We start from the raw sequence: 17682 nt of genomic DNA on the forward strand, positions 1-17682 counted from the left end.
TTACATTCTTAAGACTGCGGAACTGAAATTGTACTTTTCGTAATTACTCAGTTGTGAGTTTTGAAAAGTAGGGCAGGCCCAGACAGTGAGCTGGGCACTGTTGGTGAAGCAAAGTGATATGGTGTGGTACACACCCATTGGAGGATGATGGGGTAGAAGTAGAGGCAGCTGAAAGAGGAATGCTGGTACCATAAAAAGGCAAAAGATTTACATGATCTGAAGAGAAACCAGAGTTATTTGGTACCATAAAATCTAGTTCAGAGTCACAAGTGTGAGATCAAACTGCAGGGAACAGGTAAGAAACCCAGCCTGAGTCACTGACCCAGATCAGGTAAACTTTGCCCTACAGGAGTTGGCATTCAGGGCTGAAGCTTGCAAAAGTGTGAACCTGAGGCTCCTGTATATTCCTCTCTGATCCCCTAATTGTTTTCATATTTTCTATTAGCATTTTTTTTCATTGTAATTTTAAAATACAATTTTGTTTCCTACTTCAGGGTCCTTGAAAGCCATTAACATCCTCTTCTGTAGTCACAACACTTAGCCAGTCTATGCTGGCACACAGAAGGCACTTAAGGCCCCTTTATCAGGCCTGTAACAATAGAAGGGCAGGGTGACACAGTCAATTATCCAAATAAGTCTTCAATTGCACATGCAAACGTCAGTATATTGAAGAGTGCAAAATGGTTCTTCACTCCAGGCTCAAGCCCCTTATTGCAGTATATACAGAAACCACCTTAAATAGACCTGAGGAGTGGCTCACTGCCCCTGCACAAGTCCATCCACAGCCACAGTGGGCTTTTCTTCTCTCATCCTAAATTTTGGGGGGCCCACCCATGCAGTTGCCTCTCTTTTGAATGTTTAAAGAAGAAATTGGGAGGAGGAAGCCACTTTCCTAGCCAAGTGTCTATTAAACAATTAGACTATTATTCTACTATGAATTGGGGAATTGCTTCAAAGCATAACTCCTGTTTTTTGCCTAGGGAAAAAGAAGCCCTCTGTCTTATCTTTGTGCTGCAGTTTCTAAAGGCCCTTTTCTGTCATCTTGGTTCGATTTGTGACTGCCCAAGGAGGAAGAGTGGATACATGTCTAGCCCCTGGCAGGGAGTGAGGAGGGAATCCAGTCACACTTTAGTCATTGTAGTACAGTAAGCCCTCTCAAATGGGAACACCTGTTTTACACGGTGTAGAGAGAGACTGGGCTGTACCACCGTATCCTAGCTACCAAGAATTGTGCAGATATGTACAAATGTCTGCCCTGAGCATATCCGTATATTAGGTGACTTCCTCTGGTAGCCGTTGTCATCTTCTCTCCTACAAAAAACAATTCATCCAAACACCCATCAGTCTCCCCATCCTTCCATAATATTGATTTCCTTTTTTCCACACAGAATTGCTAGATTACTATGGCACAAAACTTTAAGCCTCCCAAATCAGGTCTACTGAATGGGACCTGCATATTTAGTGGTACCTTCAAAGGGATGGCTTAGGAGCTTTCACATGATTCAGACATTCTCCCCTACTAAAGCCACTTCAAAGAAACGCAGTAATCAAAGTAGAAATAGTGTACCTGCTTTGCAAGCACAAATTCAAGAGTTCCCTAGTCCTCCTCTCTAACCAGATTATCTGCCCTAAGCCAGGCCTATTTAAAAATGTTGGGGCTGCCATATCACTTCCCTATATAGAGGTGGTAGGTTTTCCACCTCTATTCAGAGTCAGGGAGTCACTAAGTTCCCATTTCAGGGATCAACAGTCCACTCCTTGTTCTTCTCATTCCCACCCATATAGGGCATCTGAGTTCTGAGGCAAGACAGATCCCTCTAGGTCTCCTCCCCAATGCTAGACGAGTGTTGTTAGGCAACAGTTTAACATTCCAGGTCTTGGTCCAGCTATACTTCTTAAACTGGAAAATCCTAACCAATCCACTTCAAGGAGCTCCTTCTAGTAGTCAGTTGGTTTATGACAATGTTGCCACTGGATGGGGAAACTGGAGATATTTTCAATCCACAATAGGCAGGTAAATTTATAAAAAAGCACAATTGCATAAGGACTACAGTTCTAGCTGTTTTCTTCTGTTCTGAAGTTCCCTAAAGTGGATTTTAAGTTGGAAAAAAGCTAAATGTTGCATTAAATGTATTTACCCTGTATGTGTTAACTCAAAATATACTTACTAATTTAATATGATATATTTTCAAGATCATGCATTTTACACCCAATCACCCTTTTCATCCCCTCAGCCAACAACCATTCCAAACTTTTACCAAATGCTAGAGAAAAACTTGAAATTGTGTGACTTTTAGAAAATAAACAAGGTTTATTACTTGCAGGCTTGTAAGATGGTGACAAGATGTCTTCCAAAATGGAATAATTTTGAAAGTAAAATGGAGTGTTATGTGTAATTACCTTGGGACAAGTTTAAATTGCACTGTCCCAGGGTACCCAGATGGCAACCCTGCCTATGGAAAGTAAGCCGAGACAATGGGTTTTGATGCTTTCTGATTAGCAAGTGAAGTCAAACCATTTACATACAAGATTTTATATAGTTGATCCTCATCATTCCAATTCTGTATTTGTGAATTTATTTACTAACTAAAATTGATTTGTAACCCCAAAATCAACACTTGCAGCACTTTGTCAGTCATTTGCTGAGATTTACAGAGTGGCGAAAGAGTTGAGTCACACAATGTGCAAGTTCCCAGCTAAGAAACTTGTTTCGGCATGATACTGTAATCAAGTGCTACATTTTTCACATTCTGTGCTTTTTTTTTTGGTGATTTTGCTGTTTAACATGGCCCCCAAGTATAGTCCTGTAGTATTGTCTAGTGCTCCTAAGTGTAAGAAGTCTGCAATGTACACTACAAAGAACACCCGTGTTACGTAAGCTTTGTTCAGATATGAATTATAGGGCTGTTGGCCCTAAGTTCAATGTTAATGAGTCAACAATATAAACAGAAACACACATAAACAGAAACACACATAAAGCAATATTACGTATTGATCCATTGATAAAATTGTAAGCAGAAACTCACAGGACAAAGAAGCAAAAGAAAGAATAACTAAAATAATTAATGAATTGGACTTAATCAAAATTAAAAACTTCTTTCAAAAGATGTTGGTAAGTAAATGAAAAAATAAAGTACAGACTAGGACAAAATATTTGCGAAACGTATGTCTGATAAAGAACTGGTTTCCAAACCACATATAGAACTCTCAAAACTCAGTAATAAGAAACATAATAAACCAATAAAAATGGACAAAAGATTTGAACAGACTGTTCACTAAAAAAGAGATATGCATGGCAAATATCTTTGAAAAGATGGTTAAGAAGTACCACCAGCCCCCATTAAAATAAATAAATAAATGAATCCTGATTTGCACTGAGCTGTCCATTAATCTCATCTCCACTGTCCGAATTCCTGAAAGATTAGATGATGCCCTCTCCTTTATTTTCTATTCTAATTCACTTCAATCTCCTTTTTGCCCCCATTTCTTTTCTGAAACTATTCTCAGGGAAGACAGACTTTTGTTAAATTCAACACTACCTGTTAGTTCCTATCATATTTAATCTCTGACAATTTGACACTGGTCACACACTTCTCGTATCTCTTCTTCTGTCCTTTGGTCAAGATTTTTGGTTCTGGCCACCTACTCCCTTCCCTTAGCTCCCTGGATGTTCTCTTTGAGTTCTCTTATTCTAATCTTACTTTTAATACTATTGACATGCTGAAATCTTCTAAATTTAGATCTTCAGCTCAAACTTCTCTCTTAAGTTTACCCATGTCTCCAATATCCTACCAGTCTTCTCTGAACATGCTGTAAGCTCCTCCAAATCACCATGATCAGAACCAAATTCATTACTTCCCCACCCTCACTCCTCCTTTTGTGTGCTCAGTTAATGCTGTTATCTGCTGAGTCAGCAAAAGTAGCCACAGAGTCAATCCTTAAGCTCCCAAATTCTTAGCCCCACACAGCGGTTGTTCACTGCACAGCTATTGAATTGGCCTCAACAGAGCTCTCAGGTGTGTTTCCTCCTCTCAGGTCTTACTGCCTTTGCTTTGCCTTAGGCCTTCATCAGACTCTGATTTTCCATAGCCTCCTAACTGGACTCTCTACCCTCATTCAATTCTTCACACAGTAATTAGAATTATCTTTCTAAAAATCCAACTTGATTATGTATTTCTCTGCCTAACAATCTTTGCTATCTCTGACACTTTCTGATAAAGGAAGTTGGGGTTTTGTTGTTGTTGTTTTGGTTTTTTTTCAGCTGTGTAGCCTGACAAGCAACGGCCAGGTGGCAATGTGCAGCTGGGTGAATGGGAGGACGGACAGGAATACACAGGAATACAAAACCCATTACATTCTGCCACTGACCTAATTTTCCAGCTCAAATCCTTTTCCCTTCAACCTGGAGAAACAACCTGCCAGTCCCAAACAATTTACTTGCACCTTCTGTTCTTGGTATGTGAAATGTTTTCCCATACCCTCTCCTTCACAGTTTAGAAAATTGTTACTGGTGATTAAAACCCAGTTGATAGTCAAAGACACTCTTATTCGTGTATTCCAGTGGACCTCAGCCCTGGCTGTTCCTTGTAACTACCAGGAGAGGCTTTTTAAAAATATCGATGCACAAACATCCACTCACAGAAATTCTGATTTCATTGGGTACAATAAATTTGAGCATAGGAATGTTTTAAATGTTCCCCCAGAGTATTCTAATGTGCTAGGTACAAAAGATATAAAAATTAAAAAGACAGTATGGAGTTTCTAACTTCAAGAAATTCACTGTGGAGGAAATTAATAAATTAATTGTCATTTACAATATAATGGAGTACAAAGAGTGAAAAGATATTCATGTACAACAAATAAGGAGGCAAGAAAAGGAGGTGTGTCGCAGAAGTCTCCTGGTGATGCTTACTATAAACCAACCAAATAATTTGATAATTATTTTATTTGGTTGTAGGATCCTGCTAAACCATGAACAATAGTTCAAAGCCACTAATCTGTAATTTTGTCATGTAAACAATACAATAAAGCGGATGTTCTGTGATTAATCACCATTATATCTTTAATGCCCTGAACAATACCTGGCACATATTAGATGCTCAAAAATGCTTGTTAAATACATGAATGGTCAACAGTAGCATTTAAACTTTCTTTTCTTAAGAAATGGGTTTATAATGGATATCGCTGTTGGTTGCAAATGAAAACTAAGCATCATATCTTTGGTGTCAAAGATTTTGATAGATAAAGCATATATATGTGTTCTACTTCTTGGCTGAGACAGATTATTTTAAATTAAGATGAGGGAAAAAAAGTACTGACAAAGCAGTTCACTTTCAGTAATCTGGGTTTTCCCAAATAGTGACATAAGAGCCAGTCGTTTTGAATTGGACGGTTTGAGTTCCTCTTTGAGAATCTGAAATGTAGGTCGGTGCTTTGCTGACATTTCCATTTGCCTCATCACTGAAAACCTGAAGTGATCGTTGACAGGCAGGCAGTGAGGAAAGAAGATGTGACACAGGCGACAGCCTGGCTCTGAAGTGGAATTATGTGCTTCAAACACGTTGAAAGGTAAAGAGACAACGATCATCTAAATACTCAAAAAACAGCTATATTTTCTTTTGGAAATACACGGGCCAAGTTGTCTTCTCTTATAAGTTCTTGTGGTATTTCATACAGTGGTTACTGATGGAAGTTGAATCTGTAATATTGTCTATCACATCACTTTAAATAATATTATTGCGTATATTCTATTAGGTGAGTAGTTAACTCCTAACTAGAAACATTTTAGGTCTTGTTTTGCCTATTATTTATAAAATGAAGACCTACTATTGTTAACAAATTATGAAAGGGATCCTTATATTCATAAGTCACGGGGACCCCAGTTTTTAAAAGTGTTATCAGATATCTTGTGCTATTTGATGAGTCATGAGTTTTGTTGTTTTATATGAAAGGCTCAGATTTTACTAAAGAGATAAAAATAACTGAATAATGTTGATTATTGAGTAATTTATTCAATAATGTAGGTAACTGATTAACTGAATAATGTAACTCCAGTTGTAAACTCATGGCAATATTGTTTGGCATTTCTATAAGGTATTTCTTTTGAACTCTCTACAGATAAAAGGGCTTTCTGTAGATTTAACTGGTGATAGCACATAGGCCTTTGTCTCACTTTCTCTTTCTTCATTTTGAATGCTTTTTTTTCTGGAGGTTCTGACATCTTTGGCTTTTCCTGAGTTTTACTTATCAAAGACTAATATTTCTGAAGCTTGATAGGCATGTAAACCTGGTCAGGAAAAGAACTGAGCATCAGGGGTTAGAGCAGAGAGAGATTTCTGATGAGAGAGACAAGATTAGGAGGAGTTATATTTTATCAAGGGTCAAAATGTCCTACTAAGGTAATTCATAGTGATTTTGGGAGGGTATAAAATTCCATACTTTTGCTTTACTCCTCCACCTGTATTCTACCTCCTCGCACTCCAGTAACTCCTTTGCCCTGTTTCCTTTACCTCCCCCTTCCTTCCTTCCTTCCATTTTTTCTTCCTAATTATTCTCATCAAAAACAACTGTTAGAAAAAATGTTATGCCTTTTAGTATTTTATTGTTATATTATTAAAATGTTACAATTTAAACATTTTTCATATTTTTTCTAGAGGGCGACAAAGAGCTTTTTCCTGCTTTTGGTCATGAATCAGGTCACAATTCAATGGGACGTGGCAATAGCTCTTTACATATTCTTCAATTGGTGTCATGGAGGTACAGTGTTTTGAGTACCTATTGCTATTTTTTATTCAAATAAAATATTGAGTGTTTATTATGTTCATGGCATTATGCTAGGATCTCTGAAGAATAAAAACTTATTATATTCAAAAAAATTATATGCACATAAAATTATGTGGAATGAAATAAAGTCTAACCTCCCTACTAATTCAGGATTCATTTATCAAGCATCCTAACAGACAGACGTCTAATTCTTATACCAACATTTCCACGAAGGAGCTTATTATTTTGAGTTGGCATATTCTATCTTTGAATATTTTTAACTTATACGATAACTCATCAAACATTTCAACTTAATTCAATTCCACAAACCATTTATTGACGGTTACCGTGTGTCAGGCGCTGTGCTAAGCCTTGTATTCCTTTGTGCAGTAGTATTATGTGCTATTATTATCCTATTTTGTAATTCATACAAACATCTGGCATTATGACAAAGGCATACACAGATTTTAGGAGTCCAGCAGGGAGATCATCAGAAGTTCAGGCAGGGCAGCCATCAGCATTTGAGAGTTTCTGCATAGCATCCTGGGCAGGTGACAGGGATTCATTTACTAGGAGATAAGCAACACCAAGGCAGGGTTCTAGACCTTGAAGGAAGCTTTGCAAATCATGCAAGTTACTCAGAATAGTGACAAAAGCAAAACTGTCTTCTGTAGTTTGGGACACATTATATTAGAGATATAGAAGTAGCCCCACCTTGAGAACTAGAATCCTTCCAGCAGGATATTGGACACTTCCAGAGTCAGACCAACAGCTATCCAGGAAGATTTAGTAAAAATAAGACACCAGCTACTTTTTCCAGCTTCTGGAAATATGCAAATGATAAGTAGGACTTCTGTTTATATATCCAAGTGATTAATATAAAGCATAGAGAAATAAGACAAGCCCGTGTCATGTGGCAGAGACCTACCAGCTGTCCATTAAAAATTATTTTATATATTATTATTCAATCTGCTATGAATATTTTTAATATCATCCAGACTATCTTTTCCACGTTTTCTACTAGAACAATATTTTACCCCTTTTTAACAGATTTGCTGAATAAAAAATATACTATGTTTAGCATTCCTCTGACCAATCTAAAAAGAAGAAATTAATGTTTTATATGACTTATTTTAACATATTAAAAAGAGAAATTGACAATTTTTCATATGACTTATTCTTATATAATCCATGTTGATTCCTGCTGATTACTGATTTTTTTCTATGTACTGAAAAATGATCAACTTACTAATTCATTCTTGAATGTTGTGAAGCTCAGTGGTCCAGTGTTTCTGGGGTTCTTCTTTATTCCACTTTTGAAAACCAGGAGAATATTTGTCCAAATCTGAATTGATATTTTCTGTGTATTCTCAAACACTACTCGCAATGGTTTCATGAAAGTATTCACAGATTTTTTAAGGTGCTCAAGATGCAGTTTGTCTGAACATGAATTGTTGAACTTATTTAAAGCAGTCAGATGCTTTCTTAAAACTTCTTTCCATGTCTTTGCCTTCAATTCCCTATTGATAATGATGGAATTATTTTTAGCATTACCTCAACATTTAAATATTTATAACATATATGTAAATGTTCATTACATAAATGGCCATATTCAATTATGTTTATATTATAAAAAATTTAATTCTTTTTTTAAAAATTAATTAATTAATTAATTAATTAATTTACTTTTGGCTGCATTGGTCGTTGCAGTGTGCGGGCTTCTCATTGTGGTGGCTTCTCTTATTGTGGAGCATGGGCTCTAGGCATGCGGGCTTCAGTAGTTGTGGCACGTGGGCTCAGTAGTTGTGGCTTGCGGGCTCCAGGGCGCAGGCTCAGCAGTTGTGGTGCACGGGCTCAGTTGCTCTGCGGCATGTGGGATCTTCCCAGACCAGGGCTCGAACCCGTGTCCCATGCATTGGCAGGCGGATTCTTAACCACTGTGCCACCAGGGAAGCCCCCAAAATTTAATTCTTTAAGCTTTGAATTCCAAAGATAAGAACTTTTAAAAATCAAATACTGACCTTTAATTATCACTATTTTGATAAGGTTTTAAGATATTCTGATACAGGTATTTCCAGAAAAAGTCTACAATAAATTTTCCTTGATGTGAATTTAATTTAATTGATATTGCATTGCATTGTCATTCAAGTTTATGAAAATGACTTTATTGTCTTGGTTATAAAAATAATATATAATTTTTAAAACACAGAAATATACAATAAAAAATTACTCTAACACACAGAGATTATCATTGTTAATATCTTAGTGTATTTCTTTTTAATTCATTCATCGAGTTATTTTTAACATTTAGCCTCCATTAAATATGTTGTTTTGAAACTTGCTTTTCAACTTAAAAATGATGAATTTTAAGTGGTTGTCAAGCAATAAATTTTTGCAGTTAGTAATTAGTACTGATTTTACTCATTAAACTCATAGTTTTCTGTTAAAAGTAGCCTTTATCAAGTGAAAGTGAAAGTAGCTGGTGAAAGAGTGAAAGACTGAGTAGCTGGTTAATGGGGTTTGGATTCTGCAGTGCCAATTCTTATTCCTAATGTTACCTTTGAAAAATGAGGTAGACTCAAAAAGTTTCAGTCCTCACCTTTAAAATAGGAGAGCTAATCATATTTGCTCTTTAGACAGCTAGAGAAACTTAAAGGCTGAAAGCTGACTCTAGTCTGGTGTCATGCTGCCGAACATCAATAGAACACGGTAAAAACACACTTTGATAAACTAAACAAATGATACTCTGAGTCCTAAAACTCTTTTCCAATGGAAATTATTCAGTTAGTCGAAAAAAATTTTTAAATGCAATAGCACATTCTTCTGAATCTCTGGTTTTAATGCTTTACATGGAATTTTTAATTTTATCTATTTGTTTTCCAGGAATTACAAATATAAACTGCTCTGGACGCATCTGGGTAGAACCAGCCACAATTTTTAAGATGGGTATGAATATCTCTATATATTGCCAAGCAGCAATTAAGAACTGCCAACCAAGGAAACTTTATTTTTATAAAAATGGCATCAAAGAAAGATTTCAAATCACAAGAATTAATAAAACAACAGCTCGCCTTTGGTATAACAACTTTCAGGAGCCACAAGCCTTTATGTACTGTACTGCTGAATGTCCTGGATATTTTCAAGAGACACTGATATGTGGAAAAGACATTTCTTCTGGATGTAAGTGTTGAGGTGCATTCAAAATCCAAATGAAAGTTAGGCTAACAATTAACTGGTAATTACCAATCTTGTCTAAAAATAGAGGCAAATTAATATAGTTCACTTCTTGTATTAGTTTAATGTAGGAGTTGCAAATTCAAATGTCTCCAGGGGCCAGGCTGGTGAAATGTGTGAGTTAAGGAGGCTGGTGGGATCCATGCAGAGAGGAAAGCACAGAGATGGTCTACTGGGCTCAGCCACTGCCCAGCTTCAGCATCTATGAGGGTCCAGTATCCCTAGATCTTTGGACACTTCAAAAGAAGACAGAAGTGTAAATTTTCAATGTGAACTCTACAAACTTTAAATGTTTGTATGCCAATGCATTCAAAAAATAATTTTTCAACACTAGTCTGGCCAAACACAGCATATGTGAAGGGCAGCATCCTCAGATTTTCACTGTTGCTCTTCTCATCTGTTTTTTACTTAACATTGTTATCCAAACTATTCAATAATATCAACCTTGAAGCAGATCCCATTGAAAAATTTTGAGGCTAAGATTTAGGAAGGAGAAAAACATTTGCAACATTAGCTTTGTGTCCCTGCTATACTTCTTACCAGCTGTGTGACCTTGGGCAAGTTGCTTAACTAGTCTGAGCCTCAATTCCATGTCTATAAAATGAGGCTAATTATATTGGCTATGGTAAGCATCAAATTTCAATAATTTATTTGAAAGCATATTATACACTTTAAACTACAACATTAATGTGCCTAAACCCTCTTAAATGCATCCTTTTGATAAAACATGGGGAGATTCTGATACAATTCCCTGCTCCTAATGTCACTGCCCTAATTGTGAATAATTGTGTTTGTTATTATAATTATTAAGAAAAAAATTAATTAAGTTAATTTTTTAAATATTTGGTAAGTTCAATTTGTGTTCATGGTATTCTGAAGGTGTTTAAGTTACTATAGTAATATGGACTGGCTTGTATAATTGTACACTTAACTCTTGGTTCTACTATTATGAAGGAAAAATCAATAAGTTCAGCACGGTTTTAACCCAGAGGTTCATTCCCTACAGCATCTGGGCCCATTTTCAGTGAAAGATAGAGGGCTTTGGGTCTTTGTCATGCTCCCTTTCTCCATACTTTTGAGAATCAAATCTGAGTTCTTCCTCATCTCCAGTCCTCAGCTAGACAGAGCAAGCCCACCTGGACACCTCCACCTGCCCCTTGAGGGGATGTCTGAGAAGCAAGAGGCTTCCTTGTTCTCAAGTAAGGCTATCGTCCTGCTGGGCTCCTGATCTCTGTGATTTTCAAGAGAGAAGAGCCGTGGGAAGTGGTAGAGGTCAACTAAGGAAGGAAATTGTAGGTTTTGGAGTCAAAGAAAAAATTTATGCCTTAAGTAATACTAACATGCTAAACTTGCCCTAAATTGTAGGAATTGAAACCACAAGTAGACATCTTATCTGATGTCTAAGGACTTCTTAGCTTGTCCACATCCTCAGGAAACAGAAATAACCCTTCATGCTTAAATACTTTCCTATTTTTTCTTTGGGGGTGTGGTGGGGTGTTGAGAGAATATTTCTTTAGAGGGCAAATGAGTAACTTTCACAGTTGTGTGGAAAGGTTAGTTTTTAATTAAAGCCAGAGTAAGAAAGGAGGCAAAAGAAGTACGCCTCCTTCCCTCTGTTGCAGTTTGGGTGACAGGTTATTGCCAACCGCTCTCCCTGTGTTGCCTGAGGCCCTCTGCCCTCAAACACAACCACCAGGCGATGTTTAGGGCCAGGAAATGGCCTTTTCTCCCCTTCTAGGACAACATATTAGAAGCACTTATACTTTTTGCTGATGGCTGCTTAGAAAGAACATCATCCTTTCCACTTATTTACTTTGTGAGTTGGAACTTCTTACATAGACCTCTGGTTATGAGCGTGAAATTGTAACTGCCATGTAAGGGTTTACTCAAACCCCTGGATTCAAGAACCCCTGTGTTCTCAGGCTCTGCACTCTTAGCAAACAGAACTTTCTATTTAAGTAGGTCAAGCAAAGGTTTTTGAGGGGTTTTGTGGTATTCTAGAAATCACATTGCTTTCACTGGATCACTTTGATTACAGGATATTCATCCTGTGAGCTTTATTGTGTCAACTTATCATCACTGTTCCGAACAAAATGATTATGTGTATTTTTTTAAACTGGAGACAAATCATAAAAGACAAAGAGAAGATAAATGAGTCGTTGCTGTTCCTAAAAAGATATCTAAACATATTAAAAAGGTTCTGTACCTTAATGTGTAATTTGTGAAATACAAACTATTATTATCACAGTTTTCATTTTTAGCCATAATCTTAAAAACTTCCTAGATTCTTATCTGTGATTAAATGCATGCATATTATGAAAAGTATTCTATTAGAGTCACACCATTCACGGGATAAAATACTATAAGATGTCTTTATTCATTTAAAAACACCAGATTAAACTATTCATGAAAGTCATATATCCACATAATCATTTATTTAAAAGTTTAAATATCTTTGACTTAAATTTTAACCATCTTTGATCTCTACTTGTCATCAGTGCCTAGAAGGCACTGAATATTCGTCTTTAACATTGCTACTAAGTCTCATTAGTGACACAATAGGCTGGTCTGTGTGCTCCTTAGGTAAGGAATTATGGAGTTATCTTTGCCAGAAGTATTGACTTTCTTTTAATTTTAAATTCTTCTCATTGTCATTTTATTAATCAAGCCAATCAAGTCATGAAATAAACTTTACTAAGTGGTTGGTATGCACCATAAATGTGTTAAACGATAGAAATTCAGAGAAGAGGGGAACACACAGTGCCTTCAAGAAGCTCTCAGTAGAAAATGATACTTGGCTAAACTTTGAATTAACAAGAAACCTGGCCTGTGAATAGTGAGGGACCCAATGGTAGGGGAGAGGTGCAATTAGTAGGAGAGAGCAGAGTGTTTTCTGCTATCTGGCTGTACAGAAGGTTTTTATCCATGGACATTTAATAACCTGGCAATGAGATCTAAAAACAATTCGGTCTTATTCTTATAACCATATTCACATTCCCTTCTTTACATAGCTAACAAATAGTGTGTATATTTGCATTTGTGTATATAATCTATTTGATCTTTTGCAAAGTTAATTAGTTACCAGACACTTCAGAGAGAATGCTGTGGAATAACATAGCCCAAAAGACTGACAGCTGTCTTTTAGGATGGCCAAATCAGTGATACTCTGTCTGAAACCAGAGGGAAAAAATAACTTCAGCACAGATCACTGAGGGACCCCAACTCAATCAATATCCAAAATGATTTAAATTTATGTTTCCACAGCTACCTCCTTCAAGGCTCAAAGAAAACTTAAAGATTTCTTTTATCCTACTTGGAGTCCAGTTTCTCCCCATTGTAACTTGATACTACAACTACACATTTTAGTGTGTTCTTACTGTTTGAAAACACGTTTTTTTTTTTTTTGTTTTTTTTCTGAGAACGCCAAGTTAAAGTTTTATTTTTATTTAACATCTTTATCGGAGTATAATTGCTTTACAATGGTGTGTTAGTTTCTGTTTTATAACAAAGTAAATCAGCTATACATACATCCCCATATCTCCTCGAAAATATGTTTTCTAATTGTAAAATCAAATTGCATTCATGTAGAAAGTTTTTAAAATTTTGGACTAACAAAAAAGAAATACTTATCATTTCTATAATCCCATAATCTCACTACTAACAGACTCCCTCTTTAATAATTTGGAATATGTCTTCAAGTTTCAGTCTTTTTCTCTCTCTCCCCTTCTCTATCTCTCTGTTTGTCTCTCAAATGAGACTACTATACTATACTATTTTTTTCACTTTATCATATGGCCAGTACTCACTTACTTAATTAAACATATTTCTAGTGCCTTCCAAAGGCCATATACTTAAACTGTCTTCTATAACTTTGTTTTTGGATGTATTTTAGGAGTGTATTTTGGGTTGTTAAGGTGGTCTCCAATTCTTTCATTATTAGGAACAACACTTTAAGAGGCAAACCCTTTTTAGCCAAATATTTTTGTATATCTATGAACATTTCAATATGGTTGCATTCCTAGATTTAAAATTGCTGGGTCGCAAGATATTACTCCCACTTTTAAAGATTGTGATATGTAAAGTGCTCTCCATAAAGGTTGTATCAATTTGCATTCCCACCAGCAGTGTGTTAGAGGATTTCCCTGAGTTCATTCCAATACTGTGGATTAACATTTTTCAAAATCCTTGCCAATTTGATAGATCTAAATGACATCTATTATTGGTTTAATTTGCAATGAGGATAAATTTTTCATATATTTATTTCTTCTTTTATAAGTAGTATTCTTGGTAGATGATTTACAGGTGAAGTGCAAGAACATACTTGTATTTAAGATAAAGCTTTGGGTATAACTTCAGGTGCATAAATGTCTGCATTTTTATTCTTTCTGAGCCCCCATCCTTTCCTTTTTTTTTTAATGGGAAAGAATTATCATTTTCTTTTTTTTTTCCTTTTTTTTGGGGCACACAGTGAGGCATGTGGGATCTTAGCTCCCCGAGCAGGGATCGAACCCACGCCCCCTGAAGTGCAAGTGTGGAGTCTTAACCACTGGACTGCCAGGGAAATCCCTCTTGTCATTTTTTGAGTCGTCAAGTTTCCCAGGCAGTATTGCAAATGTAGGCACAAGCTGAGAGAGCCACACCTGAAAAGTGAGCATATGCTAAACACTCAGTATTTCCATACTTCTTTTTTTATCTTGATTCTTGGTAATTTATTATTGGATGATGCATCTGAAATTCCAGATGCAGTTCTACAGTTGCTGGGGTTTCATAGGCTTCAGAGGCTCCAAGGGCTCAAACAATGTCATTAGAACTCTCTCATCTTTTCTCATTTCTTGGGTTTTGTTTTCCCCTGTGTTGGCTTCATTCTTAAATAGACTGTTTCACTATGACAGCAAGATGGCCATCAACAACTCACAGCTCACATGTTACTCAGAGATAGCAGTTTCAGTGGGGGAGAAGCACCTCTTTTACAATGGCTCCAGAAGAAGATCCTTGGATAACTCTGATTGGTTCATCTTGAGTCATGTGTTCATTCCCAAGGGAAATACTCTGATTAGTTAGCTTAGGTCAAGGGTACACTTCTGTGTGATTGACAGCCCTTGGCATAGGGGTGGAGGTTGGGAGTGAGGGAGATGTCAATTCTCAAAGGGAAAGATGGTAGCAGACAAAAACTAACAATATTCCCCATAACAGGGCCACTCGGAGAAAGAGTTGAGGGCATGGGAGAAGGGAAAAAGAGAGGGAAACTAGAAATAGAATTCTATGAATGCCAAAAATTTTTAATCTTTTTTATTGTAGTAAAATGTACCACTTTAACTATTCTTAAGTGCACAGTTCTGTGGCATTAAGCATATTGTATATTCACATCACTGTGTAACCATCACCACCATCCATTCCCACAACTTTTTTCATCTTGCAAACCCAAAACTCTGTACCCATTGAACAACTCCCCATCTCCCCCATCTCCCCAGACACCATCATTCTGCTTTCAGTCTCTGTGTGTTTGACTGTTCTAGATACCTACTATAAGTGGAATCATACAGTGTTTGCACTTCCATGTCTGGCTTATTTTATTTAGCATAATGTCCTCAAGGTTCATCCATGTTGTAGCATGTCAGAATTCCCTTTCTTTTAAAGGCTCAGTAATACTCCATTGTATGTATGAACAACAAACTTTTAAAGTGGGTAGTGGAATCGGTGCTGGAGAAGTAGACAGTTGCCAGAGCAGAAGAAAAACACCATGGAGAACCCTTTCACAAGAGCCAAAAGGCAGAGAGGTTTCAAGGTGGGAGTGACCAAAATAGCAAATGCTGCAGAGGTCAAGCTCAATGATGACTTCACAGAAATCATGGGATTTGTGGATTAGAAAGTCACGATGACCTTAACAACAGTGGTTCTGGTGGAATTGCAGGTCTGAATCTTGATTGTTTGGGGTTCAAGAGTAAATGGGAATTGAGGAAAAAGACCAGTATAATGGACTTAAAAAAAAAAAAAAAGCTATTATGAAACGGAGAAAGATACGTTGGCAGCTGAGGGGAGACAATTTGGAGAGGAATTTTCTTTTTGGATGGGAGGAACTTGATCACCTTAGTATCCCAAAGGAGGGGAGAATATAGTAAAGTATATGGAGGAAAGTAGCAATGCTTGAGGGCAAAGTGGGTTGCAAGGTGAGCTGGTAGGGATGGAATGGGGGAGGTGCTGTGTACCAACTGGCCTGGTTTTCCAAATAAAATGGCAAGTTTATCAAGTAACTATAAAAAACTTTATGTTTCTATGCTCCTAAGTGATATATTTTGTTGCAGATCCACCAGATGTCCCTGACAAAGTAACCTGTGTCATTTATGAATATTCAGGCAACATGACTTGCACCTGGAACCCTGGGAAGCCCACCTACATAGACACCAAGTATGTGGTGCACGTGCAGAGGTAGGTTCCCTCCTAACAGTCTAACCTGAGCAATTCCACTCCAGCCCAGCCCATGCTGTGCCTCCAGCAGAGATCCAAGAAATCAACTTTAAATATTAAATGCATCCTTTTTATCACCAACTCCCTAATAATGATCAAGGAAGCTACCAAAACGCTTTTCAGGCCATTAATATTTTCACTCTGTGGGAAAATGTGTTCCATAATCTTTCTACTCCTTTTACTCATTGGAGGTAATTGGGGGCAAGGGCCTAATGGGATACAGCACAGCACAGTTTTAAAAGGATCTTTGCTCAAATCCCAGCTCCATCCTCCTTCTAGGGTTTAGGCAATTTTAATCTCTCCAAATTGCCATTTCTTTATCTTTAAAATGGGTTTAAAAATAAAACCTAATGCACAGGGTAATTTTAATTATTTAAGTGGAATTTGGCTTTTTAAGTATGTATCACTGTGCCAGGTCCACAGTCAGCACTACATTCATCGAAGCTATTAGTTATTAATAATGACCCCCAAATCTTAAATTTGGTGTCTGTGTAGGCTGACCATCTTCCCTGGTTTGCCTGAGACTAAGGGAGCTATCAGGACACAGGACTTTCAATTTTAAAACTGAAAGTAATAATTGAATGAAAGTAATAATTTTCTAATTGGAGTTGAGGAGGGCTTTGTGGAAACGCTCTTTTGTTACGTTCTAACGATAACCAGACTTCAGGAGCCAGACAACCATGCAGCCAAAATCTCTTAAGTTTTATGCTTAAGGACAAATAATTGATCATAAGAGTTATATTACTTCATACTAAATTAAATTGGGAGAAATGTATCTTTAGTTTCTGCTATTCAGAAACTGCAAAATAGGAAAAGGTTGATGTGAAAAAAATCTTTTCCTTCCTGAATGTACATAGTTCAAATGTTTCACTGTTAGAGCAGTTCCTCAGAGCTACTGAGGCTGTCTCCTGGACTATAGTCCTCAGTTTGGCTTGAATAAAACTCTCTTCTATCCCTTAAAAAAAAAATGTTTCACTGTTACATCTAAACTATATCCACGTATGTCAGTCTGTGTTGGACTCCTTTGCTAGTGTTAAAGATGGAAATAATACCATTAATTCGGGGGGAAAAATTGTGGGCAAACTGGGCTACATTGGTCACCCTATCCTTGTTTTGTTTCATTTATTTTTTTTTAAAAGAATGTCTTTAGTTTTGTACAATTGATCCTTGAAAAACGCATGGGTTGGGGTGCTGACCCCTTTGTGTAACTTCGTGTAACTT

At 36.8% G+C, this 17682-nt stretch overlaps 1 protein-coding gene across 1 annotated transcript in view; it reads left to right on the forward strand.

Annotated features, from left to right (window-relative positions):
* Positions 1-5514: 5514 nt before the first annotated feature.
* IL23R (interleukin 23 receptor) overlaps positions 5515-17682 on the forward strand; it is a 55683-nt gene continuing 43515 nt past the window's right edge. The window contains exons 1-4 of the mRNA XM_027114021.1: positions 5515-5568; positions 6654-6756; positions 9646-9942; positions 16299-16422. Coding sequence (XP_026969822.1) covers positions 6687-6756; positions 9646-9942; positions 16299-16422 — 491 coding nt within the window. The 5' untranslated portion in view covers positions 5515-5568; positions 6654-6686. The remainder of the gene's footprint in view (positions 5569-6653; positions 6757-9645; positions 9943-16298; positions 16423-17682) is intronic.

Source organism: Aethalodelphis obliquidens, unplaced genomic scaffold (genome assembly GCF_003676395.1).
Source record: "Aethalodelphis obliquidens isolate GAN/ISIS:26980383/991018 unplaced genomic scaffold, ASM367639v1 scaffold13, whole genome shotgun sequence".
Lineage (NCBI taxonomy): Eukaryota > Metazoa > Chordata > Mammalia > Artiodactyla > Delphinidae > Aethalodelphis > Aethalodelphis obliquidens.